The 20,031-nt window shown below is 39.2% G+C and overlaps 1 protein-coding gene across 1 annotated transcript in view; it reads left to right on the forward strand.

Annotated features, from left to right (window-relative positions):
* Positions 1-15,961, forward strand: part of YME1L1 (YME1 like 1 ATPase) — a 49,112-nt gene extending 33,151 nt beyond the window's left edge. The window contains exons 10-19 of the mRNA XM_049777769.1: positions 177-329; positions 1,616-1,748; positions 3,526-3,588; positions 5,265-5,377; positions 7,627-7,782; positions 9,334-9,485; positions 11,549-11,675; positions 11,763-11,836; positions 13,193-13,279; positions 15,372-15,961. Of these exons, the coding sequence (XP_049633726.1) occupies positions 177-329; positions 1,616-1,748; positions 3,526-3,588; positions 5,265-5,377; positions 7,627-7,782; positions 9,334-9,485; positions 11,549-11,675; positions 11,763-11,836; positions 13,193-13,279; positions 15,372-15,515 (1,202 nt within the window). The 3' untranslated portion in view covers positions 15,516-15,961. The remainder of the gene's footprint in view (positions 1-176; positions 330-1,615; positions 1,749-3,525; positions 3,589-5,264; positions 5,378-7,626; positions 7,783-9,333; positions 9,486-11,548; positions 11,676-11,762; positions 11,837-13,192; positions 13,280-15,371) is intronic.
* The last annotated feature ends 4,070 nt before the right edge of the window (positions 15,962-20,031 follow it).

Consider the following 20,031-nt stretch of genomic DNA (forward strand, 5'->3'; position numbering starts at 1 on the left):
TTATAATATCTCTCTCTCTTCCTTTATTCCTTTTCAACACTGTGATTTGCATTATTGTTCTGATGAGGTGCGTCATGCATTTCATTGTATCTCCATTGTACCCAGTTCTTCTTCAAAATAATAATTTTCAACTAAAGGATTGTTTTTTTGACTTGTTCATGTTTATTTTCTTCAAGGAATTCTCCTAGTTGGACCACCAGGGACTGGAAAGACACTTCTTGCCAGAGCTGTGGCTGGAGAAGCAGATGTTCCTTTTTATTATGCCTCTGGGTCAGAATTTGATGAGATGTTTGTGGGTGTGGGAGCCAGCCGTATAAGAAATCTTTTTAGTAAGTTTGCATGTACCTTGCCTTTGATATTATATTCTTTCTTTTTTAATTTGTTTTTGTTTTGAGGCCACACCTGGCGGCACTCAGGGTTTTCTTCTGGCTCTGTGCTTAAAAATTACTCCTGACAGACTTGAGGGACCACATAGGGTGCCGAGGATTGAACTCTAGTCTGCTATGTACGAAAAACCCTACTCCGGTTCTGTTGTTTGAACCCCAGTATTATGTTTTCTTAATTGGGGGCACAAAGAAATTTCTTTACTAGTTGGTTTTTTTTTTTGATAGCCAGTTGTGGGTTTCAGGTTTCAAGTAATTTAGTATGTAAATCCAACTTTATTGTACCAGATTTCAGAGAAACCAGTGTTTGTATGAAATGAGGTTGAGTTATTATAGCTTCCTTTTTCATTGTATTCATTCATGTGATTTGTTGTTGATTTTGGGCCAAATCCACTGCTACTCAAGGCTTATTCCTGACTCTGCTCAGAGATCACTCCTGGCATTGTTTGGGGGACTATATGGAATACCAGAATTTCACTTGGGTTGGTAGTGTGCAAAGCAAACACCCTTTGTGCTGTAGTATTGCTCCAGGCTTTATTAATTTTTTGTATGTAATTATTTGTTTATTTTTATATGTAATTAAAAAGTAACCCTTAATCCTGATTGTGTGTGGTATTGAACAGGTAAGGATAATGAATATATGCTCATTTTTATTTTATATCATTCTGTGTAGTACTTTTTTTTTAATTGAGATTGAATTAGTATTAAAGAAAAAAATTTCCTTTTTAAGTCTCTTCCCTAATGAGTATCTGATTACTTTTTTTGTTTTGTTTTTGTTTTTGTTTTTTGTTTTTGGGGCCACAACCAGTGCAGGGGTTACTCCTTGCTATGTGCTCAGAAATTGCTTCTGGCTCGGGGACCATATGGGATGCAGTATGAAAGCCAGGTCTGTTTGGGTCAGCCTCTTGCAAGACAAACGCCCTACTGATGTGCTATTACTCTGGCCCTTGCTTAACTTTTTATTTATTTTATTTTTGCATGCGGGGAGGACATCTTGAGGTGCTTAGGATTTACACTTGACTCTGAGCTCTGGGATCTCTTTTGGTTGGACTTTGGGAAGTAACTCATATAGGATATAGGTGATTGAACAAGGGTCAACTGTGTACAATGGAAAGCATTTTAAACCTTTATTATCTTTAAGTCTCCAAGTTTGGACATTCTTACAGATTTTAAATATTTCATATTAAAGAGTTATTCATGAAACTTACCTAAATTCTTTTTTATTTTTGAAGGAGAAGCAAAAGCAAATGCTCCTTGTGTTATATTTATTGATGAATTAGATTCTGTTGGTGGGAAGCGAATTGAATCTCCAATGCATCCATATTCAAGGCAGACCATAAATCAACTTCTTGCTGAAATGGATGGGTAATTGAATTTTCTTCTCTGCAATATATGATCAAATGTTTCTAAAGTATTACCAAATGATTCTGGTAACATTGTAGAAATATGAAACAAGCTTTATGTATGGCAACAGTGTGTGATTAAGATAAGCTTTTCATAGAATATTTTTATTACCTTAGATTGATTGATCTATCAACTCTTAATTGCTGCTCTTTGTATCTTTTTTTTTTTTTTTTTTTTTTTTTTGGTTTTTGGGCCACACCCGGCAGTGCTCAGGGGTTACTCCTGGCTGTCTGCTCAGAAATAGCTCCTGGCAGACACGGGGGACCATATGGGACACCGGGATTCGAACCAACCACCTTAGGTCCTGGATTGGCTGCTTGCAAGGCAGACGCTGCTGTGCTATCTCTCCGGGCCCTCTTTGTATCTTTTTAATTGTATTGATGACAGGAAAGCAATAATTCCAGTTTGACTAGTAGTTTGTTTATACATATAAAAGGAAGATAGTATGTTAATATCATCACAGTTTGTGACTAACGTTGCAGTGGCTGAAAAGTTTGCATCAATTTGTAAATCTAAAAAGCAACTGTGTGCTATGAAATTGAAAGTTTCTTCAAGTCAAATAGGAAGATGGTGTCAATAATTGGAATTGGTGAACTTCAAAATAAATTTTTTTTTTTTGTTTTTGGGTCACACCCACCAGTGCTCAGGGGTTACTCCTGGTTCTACGCTCAGAAATTGCTCCTGTCAGGCTCAGGGGACCATATGGGACACCAGGATTCTAACCACTGACCCTCTGTTTAGAGGCAAACGCCTTACCTCCATGTTATATCTCCGGCCCCAATGACCTTTCTTTATCTAGTGTTGATTTTTTTGGGGGGGCCACACCCGGCAGTGCTCAGGGGTTACTCCTGGCTATCTGCTCAGAAATAGCCCTTAGCAGGCACCGGGGACTATATGGGACACCAGGATTCGAACCAACCACCTTAGGTCCTGGGTCAGCTGCTTGCAAAGCAAACGACATTGTGCTATCTCTCTGGCCCCTTCAAAATAATTTTTTACAGCAGCTTACATATTCCAATTTTTATTAATAGTCCATCTCTTTTTTGTTTGGTTGGTTTTGGCTTTTGGGCACACCTGGTGGCACTCAGGGACTGGTTACTCTTGGCTCTGTGCTCAGAAATCAATCCTGGCAGGCTCAGGAGACCATACGGGATGCTGGAAATTGAACCCAGGAAGGCCATGTACCAGGCAAGCACCCTACCTGCTGTGCTGTATTATTGCTCCAGCCCTAGTATTATTTTGGTTTGTTTGTTCATTTGTTTGGGCCACCCCCATTGTTGCTCAGGGGTTACTCCTGGCTTCGCGCTCAGAAATTGCTCCTGGCTTGGGGGACCATATGGAACTTCAGGGATCTGAACCCAGGTTCTTCCTGGGTCAGCCACATGAAAGGCAAACGCCCTAAAGTTGTGTTATTGATACGGCCCCAGCCCCTAGTATTGTGTCTTTTTTTCTAGAACCAACTTTGGGATGTTATCTAACCACACATTTTATACACATCAATAAAACTTAATTAAGTAAAGTTTATTCAATATACTTTATTAATAGCTTTTTTGATGTGTATAGGCCTAAAACTTTTTTTTCTAAAAAAACAATTGAGATGTTTTTAGCTATTTGTAAGAATGATTAGTTGCTGCCAAAATTATTGATAAACTTTCTATGTAGTTTTTTTCTGTGTATGCTATTAATTTTCAGTGTTTAGTTTCAGTATTTGATTTTCACCTTTTTTTTTTCTAAATAGTTTTAAGCCCAACGAAGGAGTAATCATCATTGGAGCCACAAACTTTCCAGAGGCATTAGACAAGTAAGTAGAAGAAGAAAGGTTTTAATGAATCACTAAGACATTCTAGAACATGGCTAACTTTTTTGTTTTGTTTTTTGGGCCACACCCGGTGGTGCTCAGGGGTTACTCCTGGCCGTCTGCTCAGAAATAGCTCCTGGCAGGCACGGGGGGGGGGGGGGGCACGGGGCACGGGACGGGACGACGACACACCATATGGGACACCGGGATTCAAACCAACCACCTTAGGTTCTGGATCAGCTGCTTGCAAGACAAGCACCGCTGTGCTATCTCTCCGGGCCAATGGTTGACTCTTAAAAACATTTACTAATTAATGTTGGGCAGTAAAATCAAAGGACATGAGTCCTGGGAACTGACACTTCTAGGATGGCCCAAGCATTGCTGGAACTGAGCATTTTATGACCAGGCCTGAGAATTGAACTGCTTAGTGATACAGTTAGACATAATCTGGGTATATATTTCAGGATTGCTCACTGAAAACTGCTGTGAACCCCCTTTGAGCCTTTCCTATTCCCCCCAAAAGAGTATATCACAAAACATGTGGTTTCACTTATAAAATCTTAACAATAAACAAATCAGTGTCAAAAGTGGTTTCCTGAGGCTGAGGTCAGTGGAGAGTCTTTGCTAGAGGATTTGGGGTTTCTTTCTGGACAATACAAAATATTCTAAAATAGTTGGAATGATTGAATTGTAACTGAATATATTAAAATATGCTGAATTAGGCCCTTAGGGCTAATTTAGTGAGCTGAGTCCCATACTTTGTATTCAAGAGACCCAAGTTCAATTCTAGGCCTAGGTCATCTTTCCCCTGTCACCACCAGGAATGACTGTTCTATGCCGAGCCAAGTGAGAACACATGAGCATTGCCAAAGGTGGCTCCCAAACACAGCACCCCTCTAATCCACTGAATTATCTTTTTTAGATTCTGAGATATGTTACATATAGCAGATTAGGAGATTGGGGGACATTTAAAAAAAATTATAACAGGGGCCGGAAAGATAGCACAGCGGTAGGGCGTTTGCCTTAGACACTGAAGGACAGTGGTTCAAATCCCAGCATCCATATGGTCCCCGGAGCCTGCCAGGAGCGATTTCTGAGTGTTGAGCCAGGAGGAACCTAGGAGTGCTGCCGGGTGTGACCCTACCCCCCACCCCCCTAAAAAAATTACAGCAGTGTTTTATGTATACACATGCACATGTTTTATTTTGTTTTTGAGCTGCACTTGGTGGTGCTCATTAGATGATTTTAAGCTTAGAACTTTGAGGCTTGCTCATGCTAGAGATTGAACATGGGTTGCCTTCATTTTGCTGACTTTTATGATGGAAGTTATATTTTCAGTTCTAACAGTTTGTAAGATACTAGTCTCCCATGCAGAATTGTTAAAATGGGTAAAAAGCTCACAAAATAGGTTGCTTGTAGAATTGTTTGTTCTTGACAACTGATTTGCTTGTATTTATTTCTGAGGCCTCCTTGCTATCCATATGCACAATTTTTTATGAATTGATATTTGACCTTTTACTAATTGAAACTACTATTTTTCCATGTTTTACAAAAGCCAGTCTTATTATTTGAAAATCCACCCAATGTCATGTGGTCATATTCTTCTTAACTTCTCTGTAGATTTTTAGTCCTATTTAATCTACCTTACAGCTTATTATATCTTTATTTTTTCATTTTAGTGCCTTAATACGTCCTGGTCGTTTCGACATGCAAGTTACTGTTCCAAGGCCAGATGTTAGAGGTCGAACAGAAATTTTGAAGTGGTATCTCAATAAAATAAAGTATGATCAGTGTAAGTTCCATTTCATAATACAAGGATTATCTCTGTTAGGGCAATACTAATTGACCTTATTTGTTGTCTTGGAGCGCGATCTTGAAGAATAGTTCCTTTATATGTCCTATCCTTCTTCTGTTTCTGTTTCCTTTTTTAAGTGTCTTCCTCACTGTGTATGTAGGAGAGTATATCATTTTTGTATCTTTTTTTTTTTTTTTTTGTGGTTTTTGGGTCACACCCGGCAGTGCTCAGGGGTTATTCCTGGCTCCAGGCTCAGAAATTGCTCCTGGCAGGCACGGGGGACCATATGGGGCGCCGGGATTCGAACCGATGACCTCCTGCATGAAAGGCAAATGCCTTACCTCCATGCTATCTCTCCGGCCCCTCATTTTTGTATCTTGATTCTACTTTTGAATATTTAGCTAGGTAAAATTTAAAGAGAATGTACCGTAGGGGTCGTCTTATATGCCGAGTATATCCTGAAAAATGTTTCAATATGCCGCTAAACGAAAGTTGTCTGAATATTGCCACAAAACGAATTTTCCAACTCGATCCTGCACCAATCACTGCAAGGCTGCTTGGACCACCTCTCTAACTCAGCCAATCCAAGCTGGCTTTTGATGCATGCAAATTAGACAATGTTCTGGACCCGAATCTACACTGTCAAAAGCCTGCTCAGATTGGCCAGAGTCAGAGAGGAAGTCTATTACAGTATAACCTTTGAACCTTTGCCTGTTGTGGTTGGCTCGCTGTGGTACATACAGTTGCAGTGCAGAAACGTTCTGTCTGATACAGCAAATATAGGCCTAAACCTATGTTTTAACTGCAAAATTAGGGGGTCGTCTTATATGCCGGAAAAATATGGTATATGTAAATGATATTTAAGGTGAATGAAAATTATCAGAGGCAAAGCATCTGTATAATACAAATATAGTACCTCATAAATAAAGAATCACTGTTGGGCCAAAAGACAGTGAAAGTAAGCTAAAACAAAACACTTGAAACATAGTAGATTCACATGAGTAATAAAACTGTATTTGCCTAGCAAATACAAACCTGGGTTCAATCCTTGACATCCATATGGTCCTCCGACCCTGCCAGGAATAATATCTGAATGCAGAACCATGAATAGAATAGCCCCTAAATGCTTCTGGGTGTGGCCCATACCCCCAAATTGTCAAAGCTGTGGCATTTTAGGAGTAAGGGATATGTCTCAAGTGGTAGAGAGGCCATAGATTCATTCCCTGCAGGGAATAATAGCATTGTCCCTTCTTCTCCACATTAGTATTGCTGGATGCGCTCTCCTTGCTCATCACCGTATGTGACCCCCACAATAAAATAATAACTCTGCAACATTTTAAAAAGATAGTTTGGATTAGTTCATAAAGCCACATTTTTATAATTATAAGGATTCCTTCTTCTGCTCTTTCCCTCCATCTTTACTCCCTCCCTCCTTCCCCTCTCTTCTCTCCTATCCCTTCAGGGCAGCATAGAGTGGCTTTGAGAACTGTGAGATACTCTGACCTGACTGGTACCTTCCTAACTTCAGTCTCCAAAAGCTAGGTGTAGACATCATCTATATTTGATTCTTCGATAGTTCTCAGCTTTTCTTTTCTTCCTGTCACTCTTTTTTTGTGTAAAAATCCCCCTCAGGCTGTATTAAAGACCAGTTTAAGTAATTTTTGTTTCTTTAACTATACTTGCCCCAGGTGAATTACCTTTGTTCTGTTCAGTAAAAAGTTGAACAGGGCAAGTACAGCAGCTGGATCAGCTCAGTCTAGGAGGCTGGAAGACCCCTGACCATATGCTTTTCTCCCTTGAACCATTTTATTCTGTACATTATGTGTACTATTCATTTTACACTTAATTTTTTTAAGTATTTAGACAGACGCTTTAAAAAATATCAAAAAGTAAAACAATTAGCCATATAATGGGTGAGGAGGAGATCTTATGTTCATATTGTTTCCAAATGAGATATAAAAAACAAAAAATAACTGATATTTTTAGTTTGTGTGGCTAGGTTCTTAGCAGTAGGTAACAGTTGAAGGTTTATTTGTCATGTCTGCTGATTCTGTATTTCTTCAGTTTTGCCATAAAATTATAAATTTATGAAGTCTTAAGATTTTTGTACCGGGGTAATGGCAACTTTGGCTAATACTTCTATAGGAGTTAGTAAATTGCATTTGTTTTTAGTTTCTGGTCATAGTTCAGACTAAGTTATTTTGGAAGTCACGAGCTTGAGAACTTTAATTTTGTGTTTGCAATAGCTGTTGATCCAGAAATCATCGCTCGTGGCACAGTTGGCTTTTCCGGGGCAGAGCTGGAGAATCTTGTGAACCAAGCAGCACTAAAGGCAGCTGTTGATGGAAAAGAAATGGTTACTATGAAGGAACTAGAATTTTCCAAAGATAAAATTTTAATGGGTAAGTTTTTTATGTTCTCCTTTCCCCTCTATTTTATTCTGTTGTATTTCAGAAGATAAATTTTACTTTGGGGCGCTGGCGAGGTGGCACTAGAGGTAAGGTGTCTGCCTTGCAAGCGCTCCCATATGGTCCCCCCAAGCCAGGGGCAATTTCTGAGCGCTTAGCCAGGAGTAATCCCTGAGCATCAAACGGGTGTGGCCTGAAAAACAAAAACAAAACATAATTTCTTTACTTTGGGCAAAAAAAATATAAAAAAGGTGTAGGAGTGTGAATATGTGCCTATTATCTATATACATATATACACACACAGATATGCACACACATTTGAATATATATGTGCTAAAAACAAAATTTGACTTATTGGTGAAATATCCTCAAGCTTAGATGATGAAACTCTGGAAATACAGAGGCCTAATTGTTTTTGGTTTGGTACTGCTACTAAAATGACCCAGAATTGGTATCCGTGGAAAGCTCAAGTATTGATCTGAGCATGAGTATGACTCTGAGTTTGAGCCCCAGCACCCATGGCCCTGAGCACCACTTGTTTTGGTTCCAGTAGCCCTAGAGCATTTCCATGTATGGAATCTATTAAAGAAAAGAAAAGGGATTATTACTTTTTCTTGTTCCCAGTATTTAATTTTTAATTGGCTTCAAAATAGTGTAGCTTATATTTTGTTTGATTTATTTATTGATGGCTGGGAAATAAAGTACAGTTGGTAGGGCACTTGCCTCACACTTGTTCAATCTGGATTCAATAACTGACACCCAAGCCCCTCCAGGTGTGTGTACAGAGCCAGAAGTAAGCTGAACACTTCCAGGTATGACCCAGAAACTAAAAAGAAAGAATAAGATTTAACCAAATAGATTCATGGTTTTCCTTTGGATAAAAGGATGAAGGTGAGTTTATAATTTTTTAGTTTTAGGTTGACCAGATGTTTACATGTATCATAGAATGAAGGATTCAAAATCTTTTTACTCTTTAAAACATTTATTAATGGGGTCCAGAGAGATAGTAGAGCAGGTAAGGCATTTGCCTTGCACATAGTAGATGCTGGCTTGTTTGCTTTGATCCCAAACAGCCCATATGCTCCTGCTAGTCTGCCACAAGTTACTCCTAATTTCAGTCAGGAGTATCCTCTGATCACTCCAGGTATGGCCCCAAAATAAAAAACACAACAACAACATACATTTATTAATGAAACCAGAGAGATCACAAGGATTAAGGCACTTCTCTTGCATGCTTCTGACCCAGTTTTACACCACATGATTCCATAGATACCTGGTAAAAATCTCCCCATTTTAACAAGATGCTCCCTAAGAAAACAGTTATTAATGAGATTAAATTCTTACTCTAAGCTCAAAGCACTGGAGTGTATGCTTCATTTGAGGATTGACCTTGATATAATACCTGAGCACTGACAGATTCGATTCAAAAGTGAAATAAGAAAATTCTTCAAAGGCCGAAAACAGTGATCTGGAACAAATGTATTTCATTTGTTTAAATATATTTTCCTTGGGTGTTATTTCTTATACTTCAATTTTTATCCATAGGGCCTGAACGTAGAAGTGTGGAGATTGATAACAAAAACAAAACCATTACTGCATATCATGAATCTGGTCATGCTATTATTGCCTATTATACTAAAGATGCAATGCCTATCAACAAAGCCACCATCATGCCACGAGGGCCAACACTTGGACATGTAAGTGTCATCTAGTGGTTTTTGTCCTCTAAGTAGTCATTCCCTAGAAATGTGTAGAAAATATTGATAAAGGGGCCAGAGCAATAGCACAGCTGTATGGCATTTGCTTTGCACATGCCAACACAGGACGGACCCCGTTCAATTCCTGGCATCCCATATGGTCCACTAAGGCAGTCAGGAGCAATTTCTGAGCTCAGAGCCAGAAGTAACCCCTGCCAGGTGTGACCCAAAAACCAGAAGGAAAAAAAGGAAAATGTTAGTAAAACTTTCCCTCAAAAAATTTAAAGTCAAGGGCTGGAGTGTAGTGTATAGGTGTTTTCCTTGCATGTGGCTGACCCCTGTTTGATTGCTGGTGCTACGTATGTTCTCTTGGCCCTGCTAGTATTGAGCGAGTACTGAGCTAGGAATAAATCATGAGCATCTCTGGGTCTGGTCAAATAAAGTAAAGAAATGAAAAAACACACCAGAAAGCTGTGGGTTGGAGTACAAGCTATGCATTTTTGGAGACTGGGATTTTATTCTTGGCACCCATGTACCTGTGGTCCCAAGAGCACTTTCAAGAGTTGCCCCTTATCATCCCCAAATGTGGTCCAACACCTTCCCCAGACAAAAATGTTAAAAAAAGTTTCTTACAATCTGTCTTCTGTTCATTTCCACAAAAAACACAAAATCACTAAAGAAATAAAAGCACTTCTAGGTTGATTATAGCATTGTTTCTATTCATCAAGAACTGGGAAGTGACCTAAGTGTTCACAGACTGACAGAGAATGCATACTTTATGGACTAATAATGACGTATAGTTGAAATTCTGCTATTTACAGCATCATAAATGATGCATAACATATTTAGAGAAATTACCCGTACAGAGAAAGGCAAGCATGGTATGATTTCATATGTAGTATATGGAGAAAATAAACACATGAATTTAGCGTATGTGAATTCTGTTATTTTTTCTTCTTAAATCAAGTTGTTCTTGATTGTGTTTCAGTCTTAAAATGTACAGTGAACATTTCCCATCACCAGTGTCCCAGTTTTCCTCCTGCCTTCTCCCGCTAGCTCTCCTTCTCCTCTTCCTCCCTTTCTCCCTCTCCATCTCTCTTTTCCGTTTTAGACACTGGGATTTGCATTATTGTTAATGAATGAGTGAGTACTGTGCCTATCACTTTATCTCTGTTCAATTCCAGCATGATCAGTTCCAATTACCATTGTTTCAATGGTCTCTTCTCTACCCTTCCTGCACTGCTCCACTATTTGTGGCAAGCTTCCTAGCATGGACTGGTCCTCCTGATCCCCATCTCTATTGTGTCTTGAATCCTAAGTGAATTCTGATATGTAAGACCAGTTAGAGGTTAATAGAAAAGATTAGGGAGATGGGTATGGTAGGATAAAGGGAAAACCTTATATTGAAGCACAGAATTATACTTTCAGTGTAAACTTCAAAATCAGTGTGATATATACCCATGTTGTGATTTCAGTCTTGTGTACCTCAGTCTTCTTTTTTTGTTTGTTTTTATGAGGTACTTGTGTTACTCCTGGCTCTGCATTCAAGAATTACTCCCAACATTGTTTGGGAGAACCGTATGGGATATCAGAGTTTATGGGTTGATCCGCCTGCAAGGCAAATGCTTCCTACCTGCTATATTATCTCTCATGCCCGAATACCTGAATTTGGGGAGGGATTGGGTCACACCCAGCGATGCTCAGGGGCTCTGAGCTCAGAAATTACTTCTGCCGACCATATGGGTTGCTGGGATTTGAACCATCCATTCTGGATCTGCAATGTGCAAAGCAAATGCCCTACTGCTGTGCTATCTTTGGCCCACCAGTACCTGATTTTTTTTTATAGTCATAATAAAATGTTCTGTTTTGTTCTCTAAATTTCTAAAAAGGTAGTTTGTAATCTCATCAGTCACCTGACAACTGTTTCCTTTGAATGTCAAGAACTTCTGTATCATGATTTATAAAGAAAATAAAACAATAATTCTAATGTAAAAATGTTTTAAAATAGAATTTCAGTTATATTTATTTTAATCAATTAAACACACTAATTTCCATTTGTTCAGGTATCTCTGTTACCTGAGAATGACAGGTGGAATGAGACGAGAGCTCAGCTGCTGGCACAGATGGATGTCAGTATGGGAGGAAGAGTAGCAGAAGAGCTCATATTTGGAAGCGATCATATTACCACAGGTTGGCGTTTTAAAATGAATCTAGTTCCAGTTGTGGTTCTTAATTCAAAGATATTTTATAAAATTGAGTTTTCTTTTTATATTTTAGGTGCTTCTAGTGATTTTGATAATGCAACTAAAATAGCAAAGCGAATGGTGACGAAATTTGGAATGAGTGAAAAGGTAATAAATAGCAAATGTTACTTCCTTCTTCATGTATCTCATGATGATATGCCAAATGTGCTATATTTCTGCTGAGTGTGCCTCTTCCTCCTCCAAGAGCTTATTAAATGTTAATTCTTAGCAGCACACAAAGCAATCTAAGGCCATAAAACTTTTGTAACTCCTTAAATTTTGAAGGCATAGTATTTTCTTACATTACCTTGTATATGCATATTATTTTAAGTTAACCTCAAAAGTTTAAGTGATTTATTTTTTTTTTAAGGATTAGAGTCAAAGGAGCACCGTAAAAACGGTGTTAGAGTTGCAGTTTTTGTTTGCATAGCCCACCAAAATATGAGGGACATGGAAAGGAAAAGGCTTGGCCTAAATACAAGGAGACCCTACCCCTGAAGTTTTCTAGCAGAAGACCAACTCTAGGCTCCAGGCAAACTAGTTTGTCCAATCCAAGTCATTGTCTGTAGTTCCAGTACACTTTTATTTTTCACACAGTCTCTGTTGATGGTATCATGTTTTTGTAGTAAAGATCCTGGAATCTGCATATCTCAGATATGCGTGTAGACTCACGCAGGGGTCTTCAAACTAGGGCCCGCGGCCACATATTGTATTTGTTCGCATTTTGTTTCTTCACTTCAAAATAAGATATATGCGGGCCCGGAGAGATAGCACAGGGGAGTTTGCCTTGCAAGCAGCCGATCCATGATCAAAGGTAACTGGTTCGAATCCCGGTGTCCCATATGGTCCCCCGTGCCTGCCAGGAGCTACTTCTGAGCAGACAGCCAGGAGTAACCCCTGAGCAACGCCAGGTGTGGCCCAGGCCAAAAAACCAAAAACAAACAAAAAATGCAGTGTCCATAGGAATTTGTTCATAGTTGTTATTTTCACTATAGTCCGGTCCTGAGGAACAGTGAACTGGCCCCCTTTTTAAAAATAAAGCCTGAAAACTATACATATGGTTTACATTTTTCTCTTTCTCTTACACTTTTAATTTTAGCCTTGTATTTTCTTAATAATTTAATTTCTGCCCTTTGAGCCATTTTTGTCTAGTTATGTTGCTTGCCCCATGATCTTTTCTTTTCTTTTCTTTTCTTTTCTTTTCTTTTCTTTTCTTTTTTTTTTTTTTTTTTGGTTTTTGGTTTTTGGTCACACCCGGCGGTGCTCAGGGGTTACTCCTGGCTGTCTGCTCAGAAATAGCTCCTGGCAGGCACGGGGGACCATATGGGACACCGGGATTCGAACCAACAACCTTTGGTCCTGGATCAGCTGCTTGCAAGACAAACGCCGCTGTGCTACTTCATTCTCTGTTACATTTAGTTCTGGAAGTTTCTGATCAATTTTTCTTTCTCCCACTTTCTTTAGCTTGGAGTTATGACATACAGTGATACAGGGAAACTGAGCCCTGAAACTCAATCTGCTATTGAACAAGAAATCAGAATCCTTCTAAGGGTAATGGTTCTGTTTTTACGCATACTTGTTTTAGTCAAAATGTTTCTAAGTGGTTGAATATTTAGCAAGGTGGTAACTGAAAGTCCTTTGCTATCTAGTTTTATTATAAGGGTCCAAGTGAGAGTAGGGTGGTTTCGTTGGTCACAGCTGACCCAGTTTTTATGACTGGTATTTGGTATCTCATGTGGTATACTGAGCCACCACCAAGAGTAATTACTAAGTGTAGAACCAGGAGTAACCCATAGGCAGGAGCATCACTTCATTGGGTGTTGGATTACATCCCCTCTTGCCCTTCCCCCTAAAAAAGAAGGCAAGACAGGACACTGTTGTCAATATGATTTTGTTTTATTTATTATTTGGGAATAATCTGGACATCTAGTACATCTTGTTTTTGTTTCTTTTGGGGCTAATCCTGGCTCTGTACTCAGGAATTACTTCAGGCAGTGCTTATGGGACCATAAAGATGCCAGGGATCAAACCCAGGTCACCCTCATGCAAGACAAATACCTCATTTACTCCCTGTACTGTCCTCAGCCCCTAAGAAACACATTTATTTATAGAACTCATTTAAAAGCATATAAAGACAATATATAGTTTTCAGGTGCTTTATTGTTTAGTTTTTGTGGTTAAAAATAGAACATTAAGGAATAGAGGCTAGAGAGATCTCAGAGTGGTAGGGTCTTTGCCTTGCATGCTGCCAACCCAGCATGGATCTGGGTTTGATTCCCAGCATCCCATATGGTCCCCGAGCCTGTCTGGAGCAAATTCTGAGGGCAGAGTCAGGACTAACCCCTGAAACCACTGAGAGCTGACAGTTGTGGCCCAAAAACCAAAAAAAAGGAAACATTTAGGAATAGAAAAGTAGTATACATTTAAGTGATTGTTTTGCATGGGATGGACTTCAGTTCAATCTCTGACACTACATATGGACCACAGAGTACAACAACAATTATATCAACAATACTCCCTGTCTCTCTCCTACCCCCTTCACACACATTTAGAGAGACCAGAGCAAGAATACAGAGGTTAAGTCTTCTTGTCTTGTTTCCTACTCGACCCTTGTTTGAATTCTAGGTACTACATATAAGTGTACTACAGTGTCTTTCACCTGTGTATTGCTAGGGGAAAGAAACTGAGCCCAGAGCCCTGAACACCCCTGGGTATGGTCGAAAACTATAAACACAAAAGAACTTGAAAAAGGTTTTAATTTTGTAGGCTCATTGGGAGACAGAGATGCCTAATAGCCTCCAGTGCTATAATGTTCAGTACTTGGAAGGCCATGTCTTTCCAAGGATTGAACTTGGATTGAGTTCATCATGTACCAAATCTATTGCACTATCTCCTGGCCCTGAAAATCATACTTTTAAAATGCTTTCAAGGGCTTGGAGTGATATTATAGGCATAGGGTTTTTGCTTTGCATGCAGACAACAGGATGTGATTTCCCATGAGTACCACCAGCAGTGAATTTTCAGTGGAGAGCCAACAGCAACCCCTGAACATTGCTTGCTGTGGCCCCAAAACAAAAAAAAAAAAGCTTTTAAAAATAATGTTTGAGGGGCCGGAGACATAGCACAATGGTAAGGTCTTTGCCTTAGACACAGAGGGACAGTAGTTCGAATCCTGACATCCCATATGGTCCCCCAAGCCTGCCAGGGATGATCTTTGAGCATAGAGCCAGGAGTAGGCCCTGAGCGCTGCCGGGTGTGACCCAAAAATCAAACAAAAAAATATAATGTTTGAAACTTTTTTTTTTTTTTGGTTTTTGGGCGACACCCAGCGGTGCTCAGGGGTTACTCCTGGCTGTCTGCTCAGAAATTTCTCCTAGCAGGCACGGGGGACCATATTACACCGGGATTCAAACCAACCACCTTTGGTCCTGGATCGGCTGCTTGCAAGGCAAATGCCGCTGTGCTATCTCTCCGGGCCTTGAAAATTTTTTTATTTTTGATAACTATAGAGATACTTCTACTTTTAGCTTTTATAAATAGAAACTTAATGTCCTGTGTTTTCAAGGGTAGAGGTCTTTTTCCATTATAATTTTTTTCATTGCATGAGTTTTTTGCTTTGTATTTACCTGTTTTTCTATTTTAGGACTCATACGAAAGAGCAAAACATATCTTGAAGACCCATGCAAAAGAACACAAGAATCTAGCTGAAGCTTTATTGACCTATGAGACTTTGGATGCCAAAGAAATTCAAATAGTTCTTGAGGGGAAGAAATTGGAAGTGAGATGATAATCTCTTGTGAAGAATGTATTTGTAGTTTTATTGCAAGAACTTAAGTAGCATTGCAGTATTCTTCTTTTGCAATTCTTTCCCCCCTATTTTTGAGCTTTTTCATTCAAGTGTATACATTTTCAATCTTTTATCACATTTATCTAATTTTGGTTATTATTATAACACCTATTGCAAATTAGCAGCCCATAGCAAATACTTTAGCAAGAATAAAGAACTATCAGGATTGAAAACATCATGTCTGAGAAATGTCCATCAGTTATTAAGTTGAAAATCAGTAAAGACATTGTGGTTGGGTACTCTATTAGTTGTGAATAAAAACTGTGCCTTTAGTTTCTGAGATTTCTAAGTCTCACTTAGAAAAGTAAAATTGTTGATGGATTGTCTTTATTTCTAGTTAATGCCACTTATTTTAATAAAGAATATTATGTTAGTAAAACATTTCAGCTTTTATTGGTGGAACTTCATTATAATAAATTTGAATTATGTTACATATTAAACATATAGAAAACTTTTTTAAAGATCTAAGAGTAGAAAATTGCAAATACACAGAAATGATCAAACTTTAATTATAGCCTTTAAGAAATGCAGCTGCATTTTCACGGTGTATGGTCTCTTTAAAACCTTACTGTTACTCTAACTAGTAAAATTCATTTCAGAGCAGCAGTATTTTGTTAATTGAGTAACCTCAAATTTCAAATAACTGAATAATTCTGGTCATTATGGAAAGCAAAATTAAACCGAAGCTCAGTTCCCTTCAAAGTGAACTTTTGAATTTATCTTGTGTTAGAAATGGAATATCTGTTTACAGTTTTTTTTTAGCTTTGTGAATATCAACACATTATAGGATTTATAGATATATTTCTTTCACTCAGAAAAAATTGTTTTAGAGCACACTGTATTGGTTTTACAACCATCTTATATTCTTGAAGTGATTTTATAAAATTACCTACAAATTTTCTAATACCTTTGAACCATATATGGTCTTCATTGAAGAAGTTGATAGAGGAACGCTTTCAATAGAACATGAAGAAACATTGATATAATAATTCAAGGATTTTCACATATAAATCCTGGGTGCAGGTTTGTTAGTTAATTTTGATTGTTTATTTTTTTGTTGTTGGGTCACACCTGGTATTACTAAGGGGTCAACCTCAACTGCTCAGGGTAACATAGCTGCTGGGAATGAACCTGGGGCTTCTGCCTGGAAAGCTGCAATCTAGATTTTTGAATCATTTCATCCCTTTTTTTTTTTTTTTTTTTTTTTTTTTTTTGGTTTTTGGGCCACACCCAGCGGTGCTCAGGGGTTACTTCTGGTTGTCTGCTCAGAAATAGCTCCTGGCAGGCACGGGGGACCATATGGGACACTGGGATTCGAACCACCTTAGTTCCTGGATCAGCTGCTTGCAAGGCAAACGCAGCTGTGCTATTTCTCCGGGCCTTCATCCCGATTTTTATTGCTTCTCTTAACTTTCTCTTTTCCTTCCCTCTCTATGTGCCTATTGATATGTGTTGTTATACACACATATCAAGCCATGATTTAAGTTTTACCAATTTTTTTTTTTTTTTTTTTTAGTCACACCCGGCACCGCTCAGGGGTTACTCCTGGCTCTGTGCTTAGAAATAGCTCCTAGGGCCCGGAGAGATAGCACAGGGGCATTTGCCTTGCAAGTAGCCGATCCAGGACCAAAGGTGGTTGATTCAAATCCCGGTGTCCCATATGGTCCCCTGTGCCTGCGAGGAGCTATTTCTGAGCAGACAACTAGGAGTAACCCCTGAGCACTGCCGGGTGTGGCCCAACTCCCCCACCCCACCCCCCCCCAAAAAAAAAGCTCCTGCAGGCTCAGGGCACCATATAGGATGCCGGGATTCCAACCTCTGTCCTTTTGCATGTAAGGCAATCGCCCTACCTTCATGCTATGTCTCTGGCCCCATCGATTTTTAATTTGATGTAATATTTTAATGCTTATATTGTGCAAACAAAGTATTTTAATTTTAATTTTTTGGCTTTTGGGCCTCATCTGTTGGCACTTGGTTTACTTCTGTCCCTGTAATCAGAAATTGCTTCTGGCAGGCTTAGGGGGCCATATTGGATGTTCGGAATGGAACCTGGGTCCATCGTGGGTCTGCTACATGCAAGGCAAATGCCCTACAGTTGCATTATTGATCAGACCCCTAATGTAAATATTTTAAAACATTTTCATTGCCCTTCAAATTTTTTTTTCTTTTTTGAATTTTTGGGTCACACTCGGCGGCCCTCAGGGGTTCCTCTTGGCTCTGTCCTCAGAAATCGCAACTGCCAGGCATGCAGACCATATGGGATGCTGGGATTTGAACCATCGTCACTTGCACGGCAAATGCCCTACCACTGTGCTATCTTCCAGCCCCTAAAATTATTTTCAGCTCGATTGATTGATTGATTGATTGATTGGTTTTTGGGCCACAACAGGTGCTGCTCAGGCGTCACTCCTGGCTCTACACTCAGAAATTGCCCCGGCAGGCTGGGGGACCATATGGGATGCCGGGAATCAAACCATGTCCCTCCCATGTTGGACACATGCAAGGAATATGCCCTACCAATGTGCTGTATGTCTCAGGACTCTCATGAAAGTGATTTAACTTTAGTTGCCAGCCACGATTCCTAATTTTCTTGGCTATTTGTATGGATTTCAGAGTTCTTAAACTTTCCTGAAGGTTTGATCATTTCTCTTGAATGGCTTAGGAAAATGCTATACTAAAAATCCTAACTTACTGTAAAGGATGAAGATATGCTTAAAGCAACAAGATCATGGGAACTGATCACAAAGTCCAGGCACTCTCCCACTAAGTCACTTTCAAACTACTATGAAATCCAAGAGTCTCCCAGCTATTTAGGCTATTGTATGAGGCAAAAGAAAACACAAAGAAACAAAAAACAACGAACAACATACCCTCTTTTTGGACGCTTGGTGTTCGGTTACAAGGTTGACTCCTGCTTTGCACCAAGGAATCACTCCTGAAGGGCTTGGGGGACTACATGGGATGCCAGAGATTGCAAGGCAAAAAAACCCTTCTCTACTGAACTATCACTCCGATCCCCAAGTGAGGCAAATATTTGAGGATCCTAATTCAAAAAATTCACATACACCCCAAAAATTCATTTGTATTTGGTCTAGCTTTGGCTTTCTCAAGGTCTTTGATCTAGGGTTCCAGCCTCCTATATTTGCCTTTCTAAGAAATGCAATAGAGACGACAATGCAAAAGTTAGATAGGAAAATATGAACGCATGAGAAAATGCTAAATTTAGATTTTTAATTTGTAGGCTCTTGAATATGGAATAAAAGGCTTTATAATCAGGAGATGAGAACTTTACACAAAGTCAGTGATGATTATACAGGAATCGGGAAGAGAAAGCAAAAGAACAAGAGGAAGCAAAAACAGTTATCTTACCTGAATGACTGAAAGATTTGACTTAAGGATTTGAGGAGGAAAACAGGTCAGCGTTTGTATTTTGGCAGCACTAGGCTATATTCAGGGCTTTTGCGTGTCAGGAATCACTCCTGGGGTTCCTCAGTGGGACTGGGATCAAAGTAGTGCTGGTATTAAACCCAGGTCTGCAGCCTATGAGGCAAGCGTCTTAACCTCAGAATATCTCTGGTCCCATTTTACCTTTTTTTTTTTTTTTTTTTTTTTTTTTTTGGTTTTTGGGTCACACCTGGCAGTGCTCGGGTTATTCCTGGCTCCAGGCTCAGAAATTGCTCCTGGCAGGCACAGGGGACCATATGGGGCGCCGGGATTCGAACCGATGACCTCCTGCATGAAAGGCAAACGCCTTACCTCCATGCTATCTCTCCGGCCCCCCATTTTACCTTTTGATAAGAATATTTTTCTTGCTTTTCACTCACTTTTAAGTATAAAAAAAGAAAACTAAGGAAGGGAGCGGGACTTTGCACCTGTAATGAATTTTAAAATACCTTTTTTAAAAATTTTTTTATTTTTAATTATGAGAACCATTAAGCAAAGAGGACAAGATAAAGTTACAGTGAAAGAACAATCGCCCATAAACAGAGTTCTCAGTCCCCTTGTTGACGCCTAAATATTGAACTTACAGTCAAACAAACATGAAGAAAAATAAGGCAGAACCCATGTACAATTACTTTGTCCACAAGTCCCCAGATTGTAGTACATTATAACATTTCTTAGCAGTACACAAAGCAACCTAAAGCCATGAGATTTATGTGACTCCTTAACTTTGAAGGCATAGTATTTTTATATATTCATGCACATACATATTAGTTTAAGTTAACATCAAAAGTTTAAGAGGTTTTTTTTTTTTTTAAGGGTTAGTCAAAAGGGCACAGTAAAAACGGTGTTAGAGTGGCAAATGTTTGCATAGGCCCACTAAAATATGGGGTTCATAGAAAGGAATAGCCTTGGTCTAAATACAAGGAGACCACTACCCCTGAAGTTTTCTGGCATAAGACCAACTCTAGGCTCCAGGCAAACTAGTTTATTCAATCCAAGTCATTGTCTGTAG

This window comes from Suncus etruscus, chromosome 7, assembly GCF_024139225.1.
Source record: "Suncus etruscus isolate mSunEtr1 chromosome 7, mSunEtr1.pri.cur, whole genome shotgun sequence".
NCBI lineage: Eukaryota > Metazoa > Chordata > Mammalia > Eulipotyphla > Soricidae > Suncus > Suncus etruscus.